Source organism: Equus przewalskii, chromosome 31, assembly GCF_037783145.1.
Source record: "Equus przewalskii isolate Varuska chromosome 31, EquPr2, whole genome shotgun sequence".
Classification (NCBI taxonomy): Eukaryota; Metazoa; Chordata; class Mammalia; order Perissodactyla; family Equidae; genus Equus; species Equus przewalskii.
Genome location: NC_091861.1, coordinates 21,454,026 through 21,473,883, shown reverse-complemented (window position 1 = coordinate 21,473,883; position 19,858 = coordinate 21,454,026). Strand labels below are relative to the sequence as shown.

At 43.3% G+C, this 19,858-nt stretch overlaps 1 protein-coding gene and 1 long non-coding RNA gene across 3 annotated transcripts in view; one reads left to right on the top strand and one right to left on the bottom strand.

The window, feature by feature from the left end:
* Positions 1-6,229: 6,229 nt before the first annotated feature.
* On the bottom strand, positions 6,230-9,894 carry RGS2 (regulator of G protein signaling 2). The gene is made up of 5 exons (XM_008544459.2): positions 9,491-9,894; positions 8,281-8,382; positions 8,116-8,177; positions 7,368-7,534; positions 6,230-7,091 (listed from the first exon to the last, which is right to left on the bottom strand). Exons 1-5 carry the CDS (start codon positions 9,598-9,600, stop codon positions 6,897-6,899), a joined length of 636 nt encoding a protein of 211 aa, XP_008542681.1. The 5' UTR covers positions 9,601-9,894; the 3' UTR covers positions 6,230-6,896.
* The window catches only part of LOC139080625 (uncharacterized), a 160,581-nt gene continuing 150,496 nt past the window's right edge, over positions 9,774-19,858 (top strand). For both annotated transcript variants that reach the window (XR_011535270.1, XR_011535271.1), the window contains exon 1: positions 9,774-10,020. This is a non-coding gene — a long non-coding RNA (uncharacterized lncRNA). The remainder of the gene's footprint in view (positions 10,021-19,858) is intronic.

The window sequence follows — 19,858 nt, the reverse complement described above, 5'->3', positions numbered from 1 at the left end:
TTTGTGTTCAGTGCTGTTTCTGGGTTCTTTCTACATTTTCTGTATAAAAAATATCTCAAGGCTCAGAGATACTTCATTAATATTAATTAACATTTTCAATAGTGAATGGATTATTGACTTTTTTTCTAAAAATAAAGGTGTGATGACCAAAATTACTTCTGAAGTTATTGTGTTATTAAGCACTCTTAAAATGTTAATCATCTTACCAGCACTTTTGTAGGATGTTATGGGATTTGTGAAGTTCTGGAATCTGAAACCAGAAGTAGAAGAAATTAGAAAGAGGTAGAACTAAGTTCTGACATTTGGGTTACCGTCCTCAGTGGCCACTTCTGTAAGAAATGGCTCTATATGAGAATGCGTTGGTTTGTGCCAAATGAGGATTTCCTATCATAAACTTCCCTGCCGGCACAGCAAAGGTTTACGAAGTCCCACCTGCTTTTCAAACCAGAGCTTTATGTCTGATTTTTCTCAGACTACGCCACGGCTCACGTAGGCTGCATGTTTTACTTAGTTCATTCGACACTGCAGTTTCAAAATGAACTTCTTGTATATAACCTGTGGTTTCATTCCAAAGCTCAAGACAGAGACGGTAATTCGGGATGGAAGCAGGAATGGGCCTATGAGACTGGAAGTTGCAAACTCATTAAAAAAAAACCAAACAATCAGTTCGCCTTTCACCCTAAAGCAGACAGCAGCAAATAGCTTCGTCTCACTGTCCTTCTTGGCCCATTTCTCTTTTTCCTTATTTTGATGTTGGTGTGACGTCTGTACATGTCTAAGATATACACCAGCTAAACAAACACACAGCCTCACTCCTAAGAGAAGTTTCCATGTAGGTCAGTGCCCTTCTTAAACCCTGTAAATTTCAGATTAACTTGGGATTCAAGAAAACTTAATGTTAGGACCTTATCCAAGATCCACATAGTTTAGTGTTTTTTTTGATTTGCAAAGCAAAAATGTACAGCCAAAATGAAAAACTATGTAGACTCATGAAAAAATATTACTTTTTTGCAAATGAGTTTAACAAATTTAAATAAAGTAATTTATATCACTGCATGCATTTTTACATGAGTTTGTGAATCAATCAATAAATGACTGATCAATTAATCAATGACCAATGGTGCCGAGTATCTACCATGTCTGGAACTTTACTAGTTACTCTGAAAACTAAGTAGAATAAGCCAAAATGGTCCAGTTATTGTCCATTTAATTGGGAGATAAGACTGACACATCCTTGGCAATATTTCATAGAAGTAAAACTTGATCTGAGTCTTGAAAAGTGAGGACAATTTAAGGGAAGAGAGAGTAGTTCTAAGCAAGGGGAACAATTTGATGTAATAATAGGAGAAAAATAATGTATCTCCAGGACAGTAAGAAAATCCGCATTGAATGTTTCTCATCAGTGGTGGGGTATAAGATTGGACAGGTGGAAAAAAACAGAGAACTGTTAACCTTACGTATAAGGGTTTTCCCTGACTTAGGAGATATCAGAGAGTTCATAGATTTTTCTGGTCCTAAGAGTGATGTGAGAAGTCAGTGTTCACGTAGTGGTCGAGGGAATAAATTAGAAGTAGGACGCAAGACCTGAGAGCTGTGGAGTTCTAGTTGAGAGCGGGGCGACGATGGTAAGCACTTGGATGCAGCAAGAGAAGGGGAAGATGGCTGAAGAAAGATTCAAGAGAGCTTGATGACTAGGCTGGTTGACGATCTTACAGAAATCTGTTTGTAAGAAAAATAAAATGTAGTTTTTGGTTGTGTTTTTGAGCTTCCAGCCTTTCTGGTCTTTTTCGTCTCAAAAGATGACCATTTCTTCATGCGCTCTGCTTTGGCAGCCCGGGGTTCGCAGGTTCGGATCCCCATTGCAGGCCTGGCACAGCTGGTCAAGCCATGCTGTCGTGCATCCTACATAAAATAGAGGAAGATTGGCACAGATGTTAGCTCAAGGCCAATCTTCCTCATGAAAAAAACAAAAAAAAACCCCCAAAAACCAACCAAACAAACATGGGCCGGCCGGGTGATGCAGCGGTTAAGTGTGCACGTTCCACTTTGACAGCCAGGGTTCACCGGTTCGAATCCTGGATGTGGACATGGCACCACTTGGCAAACCATGCTGTGGTAGGCATCCCACATGTAAAGTAGAGGAAGACGGGCACAGATGTTAGCTCAGGGCCAGTCTTCCTCAGCAAAAAGAGGAGGATTGGTGGCAGATGTTAGCTCTAGGCTAATCTTCCTCAAAAAAAAAAAAAAAAAAAAAAAGAGATGACCATTTCATCTAATCTTTCACATCCTCCTTGCCCAGAGAAATCCTTCATAAATACTTGCCAAAAAAGTGAATCAATGAAATAGCTTTAGAATATATATCCCCACTAAAAATATTTGCCTACGAAAATATCATAGCGCAATGTAAGATGTAATCCTGCTTTCCCCTTACCCTGTGTTTAAACTGTTTCTCCACCTTGAATATTCTCCCTTTCATCCATATTACATCTTACCCATTCTTTAAATCTCACAAAAAATGTCTCTTCAAGTGTTTCTTGATTCATTCCAGCTAAAGATATTTGTACTCTTCTTTTGATAATTAATCACCAATCACAGCCCACCTTATGTTTTAATTTCTGTACATTATTTCATTAGATACTTAATTGATGCCTCTCGGAGGACAGGCAATAGGCCTCAGGTGTCTTTATATTTATTCCTTGTAGGTTTAGACCCGTGTTCTGCCTAGAGTAGGGGATGAATAATTTGCTGTTAAGTCACGTTGAATTATTTGGCGACAATATCCAGATTTAGGCACATTTTGGGCTATCGCTGCAGTCTCCTAGCTCAGCTGCCTGCCCCCGCTTCCTCCTTCATATTGCCGCCCAAGTTATTTTTGTGCATTTTAGTTGAGATTGGTATCCGTGGCCTCAGAATAAAATCCCAGCCTTGGGAACTCAAGGCCCTCTATGACCTGGTCCTGGGCTACACTTCTATGCCCATGCTGGGCCTCATCCTCCACCTGTAGCGTGTTCTGGTCATGCTGGATCGCTGGTCCAGAATGGTTCATATCAGGCCTGTGTTTAATGCTATTGCCTTAGGCTGGAACGTACTTCTTACTCCTGCTGGTGATGCTGCTTTTCTTATCCTTCAGGTCGCGGGCAAAACTCTTTTGGGTTGTTATTGTCACCTCAAGGGACTGCAAGCTGCTCCTTAGCTGTGATGCCAAAAATTAGATAAACCTCATCTCCTTGCCATTGACAAAAATGTAGAAAATGGTTTTCTAAAGTTGTCGAAAGGCAGCTAAGCCAGTCCCTGGGAATCTCTGTACATGTCAAATTCACGGTTTAATAGTGGCGATGCCGCCCTATAAAGTCAGACTAACTCCTTCTTTGGCTGTAATTTGGGGCTAACATAGGAAAACAAAGTTAGAACTAGGATATGGCCTGGCACAGGGTAGGCACCTCCTAGTCTCTATTCTGTCCAAATGCACAATGCATCCCCATCCGCAACATCTCTCATGACACAGAGAAATGCTCTTTACTCTCCAACCCCACAAGGTGAGAATCACCGTCATAAATGATCAACTACTGTGGTAAAGCCAACCAACCACCAACCAACCAACCAATCAGCCTACCAATCTACCCTCTCCCAAACTTGTTTCCTATGCAATTCTGGGTGATCACTTCAAGCCATCTCATTGTGCTCCCTGTGCTCACAGGACAGCTAATACACATTTCTTTTACCTTTTTCAGAGGGACTGGATGAAATTATCATATTTCAAAATGCTCCTGGGTTTAAAATATAGGAAAAACGAAATATTATCAGAATGAAAGGACTGTGGGTCCTAAATGCATGAACTCTGAGAAACTGGAACATGAAGTGATATTTATTTGTGGAGGTATGTGGTTTCTAATCTTAAATCTATTCCAGTTTGTTCCACACTAGAGAACACTGAGAAATACCACCTGAGTAAAGCCTGTGCTTTTAGCAGCCTCGAAAAAGCCAAAACTCTTATTTTTTGTTACTATAATCTGGCTTCTCCTTCTATTAAAGTTATAAAGAACATGCCTAGTAAGAGACATTTATTTTTTGCCGAGGGAAGAAGCTTTGCAGATATTTTCAGACAGTGGAGCCAGTGGGGCTTTTAAAAACCTTGTCCTTATTTCCTTGTGCATTTGTAGATATTTCTTGTTTTGCCCAAATTTGTTCCTAAGACCTTTTCATAGTTATTGATTCATTCAACAATTATTTATGCAGCTCCCATTGTGTGCCAGGCATGGTGCTAAGTGTGGGGATTCAGCAGTGAGCAGTGAGAGAGGGTCGTCAAATCATGGCATCAACAAACTAGGGAGGGAAGACAGAGAATTATCAAATATTCATACAAATTAGCAAGAACTCCAGTAAGCACTCCAAATGAGAGAACTTGACACTATCAGAATATCTAAAAAGGGATCTGACCTAGGGTAAGAGGTCAGGGAAGGCTTCCCTGAGGAAGTGACAATTGCACTGATTTATAAATGATGAGTAAGAGCTAAAATTACAGTCCGTGCAGAGGGACCATCACGTGCAAAGGCCCTGTGGGACCAGTGGTATGGAACCTATGAGGGAATGGAAGTAGGCCAGCATGGCTGGTAGAGAGAGCTGGGGGAAACGTGATGGAGACAAGGTTGGAGTGGAGGGAGGGGCCGAGCTGTGCAGGTGTTAGACCATATTAGGCATATTGCCTTTATCCTAATTGTTTGGGGAACTTGTCAAGGGTTTACAGGCAACAGGAGACAAGATTGAGTTTATGTCTTAAAGGACCTCTAGAGTTAAAAAGCAGGGAACATACTGGAGAGGGGAAGAGTGAGTGAGGGTAGAAGTGTTGAGACTTTTGCAGTCATCCAGCCATCAGATGGTGGCGTCTGTGACCAGGGTGGTGAGGGAACGCAGGCTGGAGACTTGAGGCAAAATAAATAGGCCTTGGTGACAAATTAGATATATGGCATGACTCCTGGGTTTCTCTGCTGGCCAAAACCTTTCCAAATTCAGGCCTGTGTAGACCTGACCCAGTTATTCTCCACAGAAACCTCTCCTGCAACGACCTTCAGAATTCATTTATTCAACCACTACTTATGGGGCACCTATTGTGTATTATTCTGGCTGCTGGTGACACCGGAGCTGGTGCCTGTTGGTGCCAGAAAGTCTGGTCAAGGTGAAAGTTAGTACAAGCACAATGAAAAAAGTAATTAAACTATGGGAGGTCAACTTCTCTTTCGGCAAATCAGAACAAACGCTTTTATTTATTTTTTAGTGCTTGACAATTTCTCGAGCCCCTTACTACCTCCCAGGAGCCGGTGGGACAGCAGGAAGGTGTCAATTGAGAAGGCAGGGAAGAAGAGGACTCCCAAGGTCACAAAGCTATGAGAAATCACTACAGGGGCTCAGCTTTTCAAATCCAAGATGAGGGCTCCCCCTTTGTAAAATTAAAACCATAATTAGAGGTCATCAAAAAAGCAAGCTGCTGGCGAAGAGTATTCCTTTTCTAAAAAGCCAGTTTGAAGAGTAATAGATTCAAGGCCTCTCTCCCTCAACTAGGAAAAGAGCACATTTCTAGATTAGGCGTAAAAGACAAAAATGTGCTTCTTGTGCCGTCCTCATTATCTAAAGTCACATCACCAGCTTCTTTCTTGGCCAAATGAAGGCAGGAGATTCAGGAAACCTCTGCTTTTGTATTGATCCATCATGGAAGTGAACAACCTCAGGTATGGATCTTGGAAGCTCCTTCTGGTACTCCGTGGGGCAACTTGGAACCCAGGGGAAAAAATGGTAGGCCTACATTCACTTTATTTGGATTCTTTTTTCATTTTGGGGGCTCTGTCTCCAATACATTATTTTACTTCTCATTATTTAGCTGGTCTTTAACAGATACTTATGAAGGGCTTTAGGCCAATGTTCTGTTTTCCTTAATAATAAGCTTGATTTTTACAAGGTTATATTAGAAAGCTTGACTTCAAGGTGGTTCTAAGGATGTGATCTGACTTCCTTTGACCTACAAAAGCATTCCAGTGAAAGGAGCATGTCTTCCTTGCAACTCTGATTTCCCAGTTCTGAGGACTGTCAATTCTCACTAAAGAGGCACATGAACTATGACGCCTATTCCTTACCAGAAAGGAGACGTTTTCCCTTGTGTCTGCGATATTTCCAATCACCAAGAAAAACAAAAAACAAAAAACCCCACCCATATTTGGCCAAATAGTCAGTGACATTATTTATCAAAATAAATTTATTAAAAGTATTCAAAGACCACTTCAAAGTATAGCTGCCTTCCGGACAGTTTTTGGCACTCTTAACGGACACTGTAGTTTTCTGCATAACAGCACTCATTCTATTACACACACCATTTAACAATTCAAACACAGACCGTTTCAGGTTTAGCGTTACAGGAGACAACGGTACTGACAATCCGGAGTCCAAAGAACTTCAACACCCTTGCACATAGTCAACATTTTAATCTTACTTGGTACTAAACTAAAACTAAAACCACTACGTGGTAACATGGACTGGTTTTGGGAAAGATGTACAGCCAGCTAGGTAAGGCCACATGATCCCAGAGCTATTGATTTTAAATGCTTTTGGACCAACACTATTACATTGCATCTTTTGGTCTCACAGTCCTGCTTTTCCAGTGTGGGACACGCCACATGTAGGCCTCTCTCTCCCTGTGCTCTCTACAGACATGGAAGCTGTACCAATACAAGCTTCTTCGAGAAGGCTCCCAGCCTCCTGATTCACTACCCAGCTTTGAATCAATAGTTCTGAGTGATGCTTCCTCAACACCCAGGCTGAATTCAAGGTCAGTTTTTTTGGCAGGTCACAACTTTTCCCCTTAGGAAAAAAATGGAAAAGTCCTCCACTTTCAGGGTCCCGTTTCCATCTCATGTAGCATGGGGCTCTGTGGTGATCTGCGGCTTTTTACACAAGTCCTGGTAGAATTCTGACTCCAAGAAACGAGGGTAAGAGTTGTTCTCCATCAAGCTGTATACCCTTTTCTGGGCAGTTGTAAAGCAGCCACTTGTCACCTCTTGTATATTTTGGGCAATTAGAGTTTTGGTTTGAAAGTCTATGTTTATCTGAAATAAAACAAGAAACCGGTTTATTCCACATTCAGAGTCAGAGACTGAAATTTATTTAGTATTTGAAAACGAAAACCAAAAACTATAATGTGCAGTTAGCCTCCCCAGCCCAAATCATTGAAGAAACCTAACTTAAATGAAAGCTAGAATGAGGGGAAAGTATATTTTTACCTCCACCCCTGCCCCGCTCTTAACGTGCTGTCTCTTCCTTTGTTTCACTTTGGTGCTAAGAACGTTCAAAATATGCTGAAATGAGGAACTTTTTCTCCTTACCTCTTTTGGAGCTTCTTTTTCTATGAAGTCAGTGTATATTTTCCTTGCTTTTGAGGAGAGCTTTTGGGGTGACTTCGTCTTCTTGAAGTCTTCACAGGCCAGCCAGAATTCAATATTTTCTTCACAGAATTCAGATTTCAAAAAAGCTCTGAAAGCAGCAAGGCCATCTGAAAGGAAGCGGGTGGGGGAGAGAAAGGATGCAGAACATGAAGAACTGAGAGACCAAACCATCCTTTCTCTTTTTTCCTAGAACTCCTCCTCTGCCACACCCGTACTTTATTATTTCTAGATGGTGAGCAATTTTCTAGACTTCCCTCAAACGTGTAATCCTCCGACTTTAGCTCTTACAGACCAAGAGGCCAGTAGGCAAAATACTTAAGTTGGCACACAGCTAGAAAAATATAAATACTTAACTTGGCCGTCAATGCAAATATTTATAGGGGAGTCACAAGTTCTCTGGGAACAAAGCCTCTTGCCAACAGTGTATGCAATGGAAAAGCTGTCCCAATCTTAACAAAGACCGACTGCCAGTGTAATCTTTTTAGGTTAATTTTTCTTCCCACCGGAGTGAAAAAACCACACATTTCCGTGGTTAGACACTGGGAAGTAAAAGATGAAACTAGGCCTTATGCTACAGTGATTGTAAATTCGAATTCCCCTTGGGAAAGCCGCTCTTCTGCTGTGTGGACACCACCTTTCCAGACTCTTGCGATATTCGAAATGGATCCGATTCAAGAGGAGAACTTACATTTACTGGCTAGCAGCTCGTCAAAGGCTTCAGACCACAGCTCTGCTTCTTCGGGAGAAGGCCTGCAAGAGAGGTTCCGCACATTAGCTTACGCACAGCACAGCCGCTCATCCGGGCTCAGCAGGCCAGCTGTTCATCTTTGCAACGACAAGATTTTCGACTTACTTGAGGAAGGCCTGCTGCTTGCTTTTCTTGCCAGTTTTGGGCTTCCCAGGGGAGGAGGAATTTTGCAAGAAGTAGCTCAAACGCGTCTTCCAATCTTTTAATCTTAAAAAAAAAAAAAAAAAGATATTCACTAAGTGGCAGCACTTGACGTCGCCAAGGGAGCTGAAGGCATTTTTACCAAATAAAGTCGCCCTGTAGCTGCAGACAAACCAAATAAGACAAAACAAGAACCCTTCAAGTCCGTCTTATTCATTTAACGTTTCAACCCAGCACGTCTGTCCTGAAAACAGCTTCATCCGTTCATCTCAACATAATTACTAGTTTCATAACTAGGGGTAGGAATGCCTCAAATTGTTAGGGTATTTTAATGAATTTAGATTGCATAGTTCCAAAGGCAGATGCTATTTCTGGCTCACAAAGGGCGGCAGTTTTTCTGCAACTTAATTACAGTTCTGAGACATTTCACACTTGATAAAACCGCAGTGGAACTGCCTTGAGCCAGACGATGGTCATTTACCTTCTACCCTTGGAGCAAGAGGCTCTGGACCACGCCAGAAGCTGTGAACAATGCGGCGCGCGTGTGTGTGTCTGCCTCCTCCCACGGCCCAACTACAACACTCATTGTTGTGAACAATGCGGCATCTCTGTGTGTGTGTCTGCCCCATCCCAGGGCCCGACCACAACACTCATTTCAAGCAGATGATGCACAACGATTATTGTTCCACCGTCGCGAGTGGATGAGATCTGCTTTTCAACTAAAAAACAAAACTGGATTTCAAAAGAATATATCCAACACTAGCAAAAACATCTCCATCGCAGCAGCTGTGTAAGCTGATCAGAACTTAGCATGCAACGCACGAATGCAGCGGACGCGCTTCAGCCGCAGGCTTCTCTGATGTCATTTCAATGCAGGGGGACAAAAAGCCAGCCCGCAATTTCTTCGCGCATCTACCACCGCCTCCCTATCAAGAATTTTCTGCAGTTCCTAAACTAGCCCAGAGTCCTTCGCTCACCTAACAAAATAAGGGCACATTACAGTGATTTAACCTTACTTAGCAAATGAACCTTTTCCACTTGTTTTTTCCTGCAGAGGCGCAGACTACAGAGTTCCCAATGGCAAAGCCGAGCGCGAATGCACGGGGTTTGCAGCCCCCCCTGGGGGAGCTGGGTCGGCAGCGGGGCGCGGGAGAGAGAAGAAGGCCGTACTCACAAGGTCCGCTTCATTTTCTCCCGCTTCTCCTCGCTCTTGGGGCCACTGCCTGCGCTCTTGTCCATGGGGCCGCAGTCGTGCTGGACAGCCAGGAACATGGCACTTTGCATACTAGGCTCTGCGCTCGCGCCGCTCGGGTCTGCGGTCGGGCGCGCGCCGCCGCCTTTATAAGAGACGGAGGCGCGGGGGCGGGGCCTTACGGCGCAGGTCCCGCCTCCAGAGGGCGCCTATTGGCCGGCTGAACCCACTCGGGCATAGGGGCGGGGTCAGCGCTGGCCTGCGCAGTCCCGGGTACCGCCGAAGGGTCTCGAAGCGAGGGCGCTGCTGACGTCTGCGGTCCTGGAGTCGTGCGCACTCGGAGCGGACAGAGGTTTCGCTGTGTGTCGCCGCGGGCGACCTCTCCTGGGCGGGGCGGCCCGGCGCTCGGCAGGGAGAGGAGCCGAAGTGGGCGGCTCCCCTCCGCCTCCCCTGCCCTCCCCCACGCGCACGTGCAGCCGACCCCAGAAAGTGATGACTCCCCGCGGGGAACGGTGGGTTGCTGCGCGCCCGAGTGCAATCACCTTCCTTTGAATTAAGATTTGCCCCCACGTTTTGGGGGGCGCGCGCCCTCTCCCCACGCCTCAATGCTACGTCTGCAAATTGGGGGACCCTCACCTGTTCCTTTGTGCGACTCCGTTTAATTTGGGGACGGAAACGGTGACCGGGAGGAACAGGGTTGGTGCAGGGGTGAGTGCTGTGACTTACTCTGCAGCTCGCCTGGGCGTTTGGGAACGCTTTTGGTTGATGAACATTAGTCAGGGAAGGACCAGGAGAAAGTGACTTTCTCAGACAACACGGTGTGCATTTTTGATCACCAGTAAGCACGTGGCTGGGTCTGTCCGTGGGGTTGCAGGCTTAGTCCTCTGGAGTCCTTGCCTGCCTCTCCTTGCAAAACAGAAATCACAGATCTTTTTCTGAGATAGAGGGAAAAAGCGAGACCTCGCAGCTGTACAGCACAGGTTCGAGTGTAAACGTGCAAGGATGTCGGATTTCCTCTGAGTCATTCTTGGTTGGCTTAGAATTTACCAGAACTCTTCACTGGCAAAAGGGGGGAGGTGGGAAGTTAACAATTTGCTTGAGTAAATTTAATTTATTTTTTCAGAAATTTTTTACTGTAGCAGGCTTTAAATGGTCTGATTGGTAAGCACAAATAGATAACCTCAACTACAAAATGGTTTGATTTCAGATAACGTTGTTAAAACTGCAGTGCAATATTCAAGTGCTTTCCCCATCAAGCATCTAGGTAGACAATAAGATTAACAGCAAGGTGTTGATTGGGCTGCAAATCTTCTCCTGCTTTGCATTTTAACTGTTAAAAGAAAACTGGAGCTGGTTTAACATTCTTAGGGTGAGCTGCCAGTAGTTGGAGCTCCAGGTTTGACTTGAAGAGTAAAATCTGCAGTTATTACTAAAGAGGACAGCCATGTGCTTTATCATGGAAACAGAAAATCACGTTGATTTCAGTAATCATACTTTAAATATGCTTGTGACATGTAAGAATGTCGTTTTTCTCAAGCATATGCTCATGTCTAAAAGAACTTTGCGTATTTCCAGATCTATTTTCACTTTCTGATGATTCCATACTTATTAAATATGTGTAATATGCAGACGCTTGCTTTTTCTTGCCGACGTAAACCTCAATCGTATTTTTCACTTGCAACCTTGGATGGTAAAATTCTCTCATTGTGGAAAGGCCAGGAGTTCTGACAGGCAGCAAGGAGAGAGAGCTGGGCTTGTGTCAGGAGACCTAAATAGAGTCTGAGTTTAACCGGTGATTACTAGGTAAACTGTTGGACCTGCCCGGTCACACCATCTTGAGGCCCAGTTTGTCACCTGTATTAAGAGTAATGTGTTTTTCTTGCCAACCTCGATAGATATTATGTGAATATTCTGTGAAAGGCCTTTATAAATTTGAAAGTACAATACAAAAGTTTATTATTATTAATTTGCATATATGTGAAGAGGAAAATATCTGGAAGCATAGCTGTTACAGACAGGAAAATCATTAAAGTATTAACTCAGAGTTAATTAGGTTACAAATCTGTAAGTACTATTAAAATATCAACATGAGGTCAAGAGGTTTGCAGAATATTAAGCTCATAATAGGAATGGACAGGAAATAAGGATAAGGAAAATAAGCAAACTGTTTGACATTTAAACTTTTCAGAAATTTCCAAGCCAGAAAAATTCAGTCATCTTAATATATTTGCCAAAGTGGATATATACACATCTATGTAAGCAACTGGTTTACATATAGACTATTCTTGGGGCCAGCCTGGTGGCATAGTGGTTAAGTTCGTGCACTCTCCTTCAGCTGTCCGGGGTTCACAGTTTCAGATCCTAGGCACAGACCTACACAATCCTTATCAAGCCATGCTGTGGCAGGCATCCCACAAATAAAATAGAGGAAGATGGGCACAGGTGTTAGCTCAGGGCCAGTCTTCCTCAGCAGAAAGAGGAGATGTTAGTTTAGGGCTAATCTTCCTTACCAAATATATATATATAGAGAGAGAGAGAGAGAGGGAGAGAGAGACTATTCTAGATGTTTTTGTAAGTCTGATTATTTGCTTTTTTCATAAGCCATTTCCAATTAACACCTAAGTGGCAGAAAGTTAATTTTTTCATGAAAATTATGAGGTTGATAAATCTGAATGTAAACTTATCATTTCTGTGTCTGTGGGTAATTTTAAGAGTTAAGGCGATATGTACTATAGACTTGAGAAATCTTTTCATCCAAAAGTTGCCATTTTACTGTCTTTTAGGAAGACAGGGAGACGTAAAAGCCAAGCTACAATGTCTGATGACTTTTCTTTGTTTTTTTTGTTGCAACTGGCTTTTAGGTAAATGGGATTGCTCAATGTTAAGATGACACATATTTTCCATTCCGTGGTGGAGGAGGAAACAATGCAATGCGTTATAAATACTGCACAGCAAAACCACAGCTGGAGAATGGCTTGCTAAACTAACCATACATTTTCCATGTTGAATCTGCTACGCCCTCTACTGGAGAAGCTCTCTGAATTTAGTGGTGGAGGTTCTTAGCGTGGTTCTTGAACTTTCTGTATTTAAAAGATTTTTAAGTTAACTGAAGAAGGAAAAAAAAAATACAAGTTTCTAGCAATATCAAAGGGGGAGTATGAAAAGCTAATGCCTTCCCTGCCGGACTTCTCTCTTCCCCTCCAACTGTGTGCCATTATTAACCAAAAATTATTAATTATTATTAGCTAAAAATATTTATACGTAGTTTTCATCTATACTTTAGAAATTTAGGAAACAAGATACATGCTTTAGAAAACACACAAAAGGACCATTCTGTGTATTACGCCGCGCTTTGCTTTTTTTGGTCAGTAAGAGATCTTACTTCCTAAATTTGTGAAAGCTGTAAACCTGTTGCTTACCTCGTGAAATCTTACATGGGTAGTAAGTTGAAAACAGGGAAAGAAAACTAGGAAATTAAACACCATGTGGCAAAGGATGTGATGAGTAATTGGAAAAAATGAAAACTTCTACTATGGTCAAATTGTTGACCATATTTGAGGAAGTGACACTTGTCTTTTCCTCCTTCCTTTCTTCTGGTTTCACCTTTCTTTCTTTCTCTCTCTCTCCCTCCCTCCCTCCTTCCCTTCCTCTCGCTTAACTTTAGTTGGTGAAATACTATTTTAACAGAATGAACATATGACCCCACAAGATTCTGTACTCCACTCTTCACTCCTAATATGACCTGAGATTTAAAAATCGTAATTACTGTGTTCCTTAGAGTGTAATTTGCATATGCAGAAGCTGATAAAAAAGAAAGTGTTTTTGTCAGGAATGAATCAGAGTTTCAGCCTGATACTTGACATGTCTTACGGAGGAGTTAGTAATTTTCCCAGTCCTTGTGTTGGTAACTCTGGTTAGATTCTTCCGTGGTTCTGCCTTCACCTCATCCATGGTGTGGAGTATGTCGTACTTCAGATGCGGGCAGCGCCTCATAAATGTAATAACCCCCTTTCCTAAAGGAAAGACAGGGCTTCTGAACCAACAACAGGAGCATCACAAAGATTTTTTTTCCAAATAAAAGCTAACGTATATTTAAATACCTCTAATAGGTTTCTGTAGTTAAAGGACCCATAGCATGAAGTCTAAGCTAGGGGATTGCTGTCTTCTGTGACATTGGGCTATACAAAACCTCAGGAAGGGTAGGTGATGATAAATACTTTCTTATAACATAAATTACATAGATGGCATAATGTCTACAAGGTGCAGAGGTAAAGCTAGGAATTTCTTTCCTGGCCCTGGCCTTTCTTCTGCCTATGATTTTAATTTCTGTGCACAGAATTTTGTCAGATCATTAGGGTGGCAAATATCCTATTGCCTACTTTTTTGAAATTTTGGGATATTGAGTTCATACTATACAAGATTTCAAAGGTCTATATATGATGTCAATCACTGAGAGTCTGTCCTTTTTTTCTTTTTCTTTTCTTTTTTCTTTGAGGAAGATTGGCCCTGAGCTAACATCTATGCCCAACTTCTTCTACTTTATATGTGGGATGTCTGCCAGGGCGTGGCTTGATAGGTGGTGCATAGGTCCATGCCCAGGATCCAAACCCTAGAACCCCAGGCTGCTGGAGTACGCAAACTTAACCACTATGCCACTGGGCCAACCCCCTTTTGTTCTTTTTTTGTTTTTTTTTTTAAGGAAGATAAACCCTGAGCTAACATCTGCTGCCAATCATCCTCTTTTTTTTTTTTTTTTGCTGAGGAAGACTGGCCCTGAGCTAACATCTCTGCCCATCTTCCTCTACTTTATATGTGGGATGCTCACCACAGCATGGCTTGCCATGCAGTGCCATGTCTGCACCTGGGATCTTAACCAGAGAACCACCGGGCCAGCCCCTCTTTTTTTAAGTGTGGAGAAGGGCTGCCTTTCATTTAGTAAATAAGGAATCTCTTTGCAAAGAGATTTACAAAGGTCTTTGATCCGTGGACTACTTTGTAAGCCTAAGGCCTTGTGGATTTTCTCTCCCAAACACATTTTTTAGACAAAACAATTTCCTAAATCTTAACCAAATTAATTAGAAAAAGAACAGTGCTTTCCAGGAGATGCCAGGAGGCCCTGACCCAATTGTCATGTTCTCAATATTCCGATCTTAAATGCTGAACTAATGGCACTAGACCGCATAACATTTTCAGCTTCAGAAGACAAAATAATTTTGCGTTTCTTTTGGTAAGTCATTCTTAGGAGAGCCAGGTGGCTGGCGGGTTTGTCCATAATTGGGATATTACTGTTAGTTCCCACTTCCTGGCACTATTATGGCGTCAGACAAATTGCTTAGCCTTCTTGTGCCGAGGCTTCATTTCTTTAGGGTGGAAGTAATTACAGCAGCCTTCGTTTGCAAGGAAGTTAAAAGAAAACATTTCGGGGAACGCCCTGGGTGTCTGGGTTGATGACGGTACGTAATGCACATGGCTGGCCTTCAGCAAAACTTTGTCACAGGGCTAGTTTCTTTGGAGTGACTCTTTCTCCCATTTTGTGGCTGCTTTCCTAGCACCCACTCTTTGTTGCTGCTCCTAGGGTGCCATGTCTCCCATTCAGGTGGAAGGGTTGAATCAAACGAAGGCCCTGAGTGTCTACCGGTTCACGGGGCACCAGGACAGGCTCCGTCTTGCTTCTGTGGAGGACGCGCCGTGGGAAGGATGGGGCTGGCCTAATGGAGGGCTCTTTTGTCCGTGGTCCTGACCCTGGGAGGAGTCCATCTGGTCTCCACTGGGCACTGGACCCTGGATCCCATGCGATCACTGCCTGATACAACTCCTTTCTTGGGGTCTGTTCATCTGTTGGTTCCCTGGTGGTCCCCTTGGCCTCTTCCAAATGCCCATCGGGATCATTAAGGATGTCAGGTTACTCTTTGAGATGTTTTAAGTTCTTCCTCAAGAATGTTTTGGAAATGTTCAGCTTCACATGCTCATCTTTTCATCTACTTGAGAAGAATTCTCCTCTATCTTTACAAGGTGAATTCTCTCTTTCTTAGACGCTGGGTGAAAATTCATTTCTTTTTCTCAGTGCAGCTTGGGAAGGACGTAAAGTTGGCTCTGGGACTTTGCCTGTTGTTTCTAACTGCATCCCCCACTCTTCTGATGGTAGCGAAGCTCTCTCATTTGGAGACTTACGGTCTTTCAGAGCATCCATTATTTTATCTCCTTCGGTTAATTTAGTGTGCATTTGGTTGCAGAGTCTTCAAGAGCTTTTAAATAAGTTTTTAAATAAACCCAGCTGAGGCCAGCGTAGTCACCTGGCCTAGCCTGACCTAGACCAGCGTTTAACTCAGCAACACCAGTTTCTTCAAAAGTCCTTTGGATTCATCTTAGAAGTCTCCATTTTCTATATGTTTATAATATCTGATTTCAAGGTTCACCATCCACGCTGTCTTCATGAACAGCAGACCGACCTCTCGTCTTTAGCAATGATCTGACTTTCTTAATCATTCAGAACTTATTCCATATGCAGTAGAGTTTTGGGATTTTTTTAAACTTTTTTTTTAATGTGTTTCTTTTTTTTTTTAAAGATTGGCACCTGAGCTAACAACTGTTGCCAATCTTCTGCTTTTTTTTTTTAATTGTTCTCCCTAAAGTCCCCCAGTACGTAGTTGTCTATTCTAGTTGTGGGTGCCTCTGGTTCTGCTATGTGGGACGCCGCCTCAGTGTGGCCTGATGAGCAGTGCTATGTCCGCGCCCAGGATCCGAACCAGCGAAACCCTGGGCGGCCAAAGCAGAGCACACGAACTTAAGCACTCAGCCATGGGGTTGGCCCCCAAAAACTCTTTTTTTTTGATTAATAAATTTGCTTACTCTTTCTATCCATTCTTTAGCTTCTTGTGAAATCAGTTTTATATACTTCCTGAAAATGAGAATTTCCATCTGAATCATCTTGTTAGTCTTGTCTGAAGTTGTTCTTCACTTTTCTGGTGTACTTTGAAGGCTGTTTTGCTTGTAGGTACTTGACGTTGGATGTATTTTGATGCATCTTCTACAGACTGACTGTTTCTTGTCATGTCAGTGTGTTCTAAATGTTTAGGTTTCTCTTTGTTAAGTCCTTTTCTAAAAGTCTGTATTTTAAGCCCAAGCAAAGAGTTGGAGATTTCCAGCTCTCTCTCTCTTTTTTTTTTTTTGGTGAGGAAGATTGGCCCTGAACTAACTTCCATGCCAATCTTCCTCTGTTTTGTATGTGGGTTGCTGCCACAGCATTGCTTGATGAATGGTGTGTATGTCCATGCCTAGGATCTCAACCCACAAACTCTGGGCCACTGAAGTGGAGCACGCAAAGTTGACCACTACACCACCCACTGGGCCAGCCCCTCCAGCTCTTTATTAATGGGCTCCAGTTTTTCTATTTCTGATAGTTTGTTCTTGAGTCTTACTTTCATTAAAGTTGATTCAGGGCCTTTAAGTTCTTTTTGAATTAGGTTAAACTTGTCAACATTTTGATGTCTTTCCTCCAGAAGGGCAGAAACTTCAGTGTCTAGTTCTCTGTTTTTACTTGCGTAATGTGGCCTTTTAGTTATTAAAGAATCTGACTATGACTATAAGTAGGACCAGCTCCCATAGTAATCTCTGGGCATCTGGGTCTGGTTTGATGTTCTTGGGCAGGGCTGCCACTGGCTGGCAGAGTGTCTCCAGAACTGGGGCAACACTGAGCGTCACAGCCGTGAGCAGACCCTCCAAGATCCCCCAGGCTATTTGGAGCCACTTCCGGTTGCCAGGATCCTGACTGTAGAGAACACGAGTGAGCATTCTGCCAGGAGCCAGTCCAGGAGCTGATAACTAGGGCAGACCACCATGGAGGTGCAGGAGGGGTGACAAATACAGTAAATTGTTGGCTACTGTTCCTTCTCTTGACTAAACTTTTTCTTCTGTGGCCCTAGAGACTTATTTGACCCATACAGGCCACAGAAAAAATCCTACTCTTAGAGCCCCGCCATGTCTGGCTGGCCTTGAGTGTACGTGGGAAGGGTGAGGGAGAGATTATGGAGGACCCTATAAAGGTTTCACCTTACCTCACCATTTCCACCTTTAAAAAATAAGGAAGAAAGAAGTGGAATTTTTAAAGGTTTTCCCATCTCAAGAATGTACAGTCCAACTGTGAGAAAGGAAAACAGGATTTTTTCAAATTCTTCTTGCACGTGGTGAAATGTTTGATGATACAGAAGCTCTTCAGGGTACTTCTGTTCTGAATAATGATCTCTGGAGGTATTAGATGCTGGAGGCAGCCTTCCTCACAGGCTGATTCCTAGGCCATGGGGGACCCAGAGTTTCTCCAGCTCAATCTTGTTGACAGTGAGTCTGCAGGTCGGCTGGGGGTCCACTGGTTTGAGCTGGGCTGGGCATCTCTACTGAGTTGGCTGGGCTCACTCATGCATCCTGGAGTAGACTTGACATTGGCCAGTCTGGGCTGGACCAGGCTGGGTGACTCTACAGGTCTTGGCTGGACCCCTTCATGTGCCTGAGGTCAGCTGGAGGTCAGCTGATATAGGCTGTTACAGCTTGATGCTTGGCTCTGCCCTCAGACCTCTCATCCTTGTCTTGTAACCTATGGTAAAGCCTGGTCTTTTCTTTCCATGGTAATGGCAGAACACGAGACAGCCATTGGGGAGAGATTATCCAATTTGCTTTGTAAAATTTACCCTGACTATGAGATGTCAACGTCTCATTTGATGGCCTTTTCTTTTCATGAAGTCATGATCGTGAGGGAGAGTTTAGGTTTTCTGAAATTGGGATATAGAGAGTGGGAGTCAATATAGTCACCCATTTCTCTGTCTTATGGCTTGGTTCACTGGCCTCTGTGAAGTCGGGACATGTGAGTTGACGGAGATGAAATCCTACTGCAGTGAACATTAGCCCAGAGATGGCTAAATTTAGTGTTCCCAAATTACTGAACTGTCCTGACCAGGCGTGAAGAAAGTCTTCACAGCATATCCTGTCCGATGGCGTAACAACAGCCTGGGTGTCCAAGACGCTGATTGAGCGGGACCAAATGCTGAGTAACTGCAAGATTCCAGGGAAGTCTCCCCATACTGACAGCCTCCCTCTCCGAAGAGCAGGAAATATGGGAATAGCACCCAGATCCTGAATCTGGTGGGGCTTAAATGGATGTGAAAACTTCATCTTTGCCAGGACTGAGAGAGGTTTTTTCAGAGAGTGCTATTATTATTATTTTTTCACTTATTGTAGTGTTTTCTTGAAAGAATAAATCAACATCCATGTCAAGGTACGAGGAATGATGCCCTGAGTCATTCCTCCTGTTGTCTTGCCAAAGGGTGCCAAGCCTTTAATTCTTGCCCAGAAATACCCAGCTGAAACAAAGAGCTTCAGAATTTCAGTCAACTTGGCATTTCGTTGTTTATCTTCTCTTTTGCCCCTCCAGGAGACACTGGCGGTCCTGCCCTTTGGGGCACGCCATGATCTGGTCGGCTGGTGAATGAGGAGCATCTGGGGGAAGCAGTCTCTGCTTTGTGAAGCTGCTCCCGGGGTGGAGCATCTCCCTTTTTTTTACATAATACTTAAGGTTTCTTTTTGACATATGGTGTGTAAACAGGCTCCCTTAACAGACGGCTTTTTGATTTGAGACAGTAGTGCTTAAGAACTTCACGAAAAGGAGAAGGTGTGTTTGTGAGTGTGTGTGTGTTGGCAGAGGGTAGAGAAGAGGGTAGGCGATGATGGCTATGAGAAGTTAGAAAGCCTGGTGAAGATGTGAGCTTAAGGTGGTCAGGAGACCTCTCTCCATATGTTACTGAGCAACGAGCTTGTTCTGCAACACTAGCCAAAATGTCAGGAGGCAAGTCAGCGGAATAGGAAGGGTTTATTCGTTTTTGCCAGCAAAGATGGGAGATGGTGAACTAGTGTCCTTAAAGCCCGTCTTCCCAAAACAAAGACTATGGGTCAGTTACACAGGGGCCGGTCTCTTGGTGGGGTAGACATCTGGCCTCTGTTTCTGATGATCTTTTTGTTTTTCCTCCCTTGTGACTGATGCTCCTGTTTTTGAGCAACTGGATATGTGTCAGAGACTGGAGCAGTGCCCTACACCCTGATTTAGCTTAAAGATAATAAGAGCAAAAGTTTTAATATATATAGTAAAGACATACGTACGTTTACGTGAGTGGTGCCAACACATAGGTCTCCCAGATCTAAGCGGAGAATCTTTATAGGGATATCAAATTTATTTTCTGTTTGGGGAGAGGTTCTTCTTTCAGCCTCCTTTGCAGCATCTGCTCGTTTGTCCCTTAAATGTTGAAGTTCCTTAGATGTCTTCTCTTTTTGCTCTCCTCATTCACTCTGTGCATCCACCCCCATAGA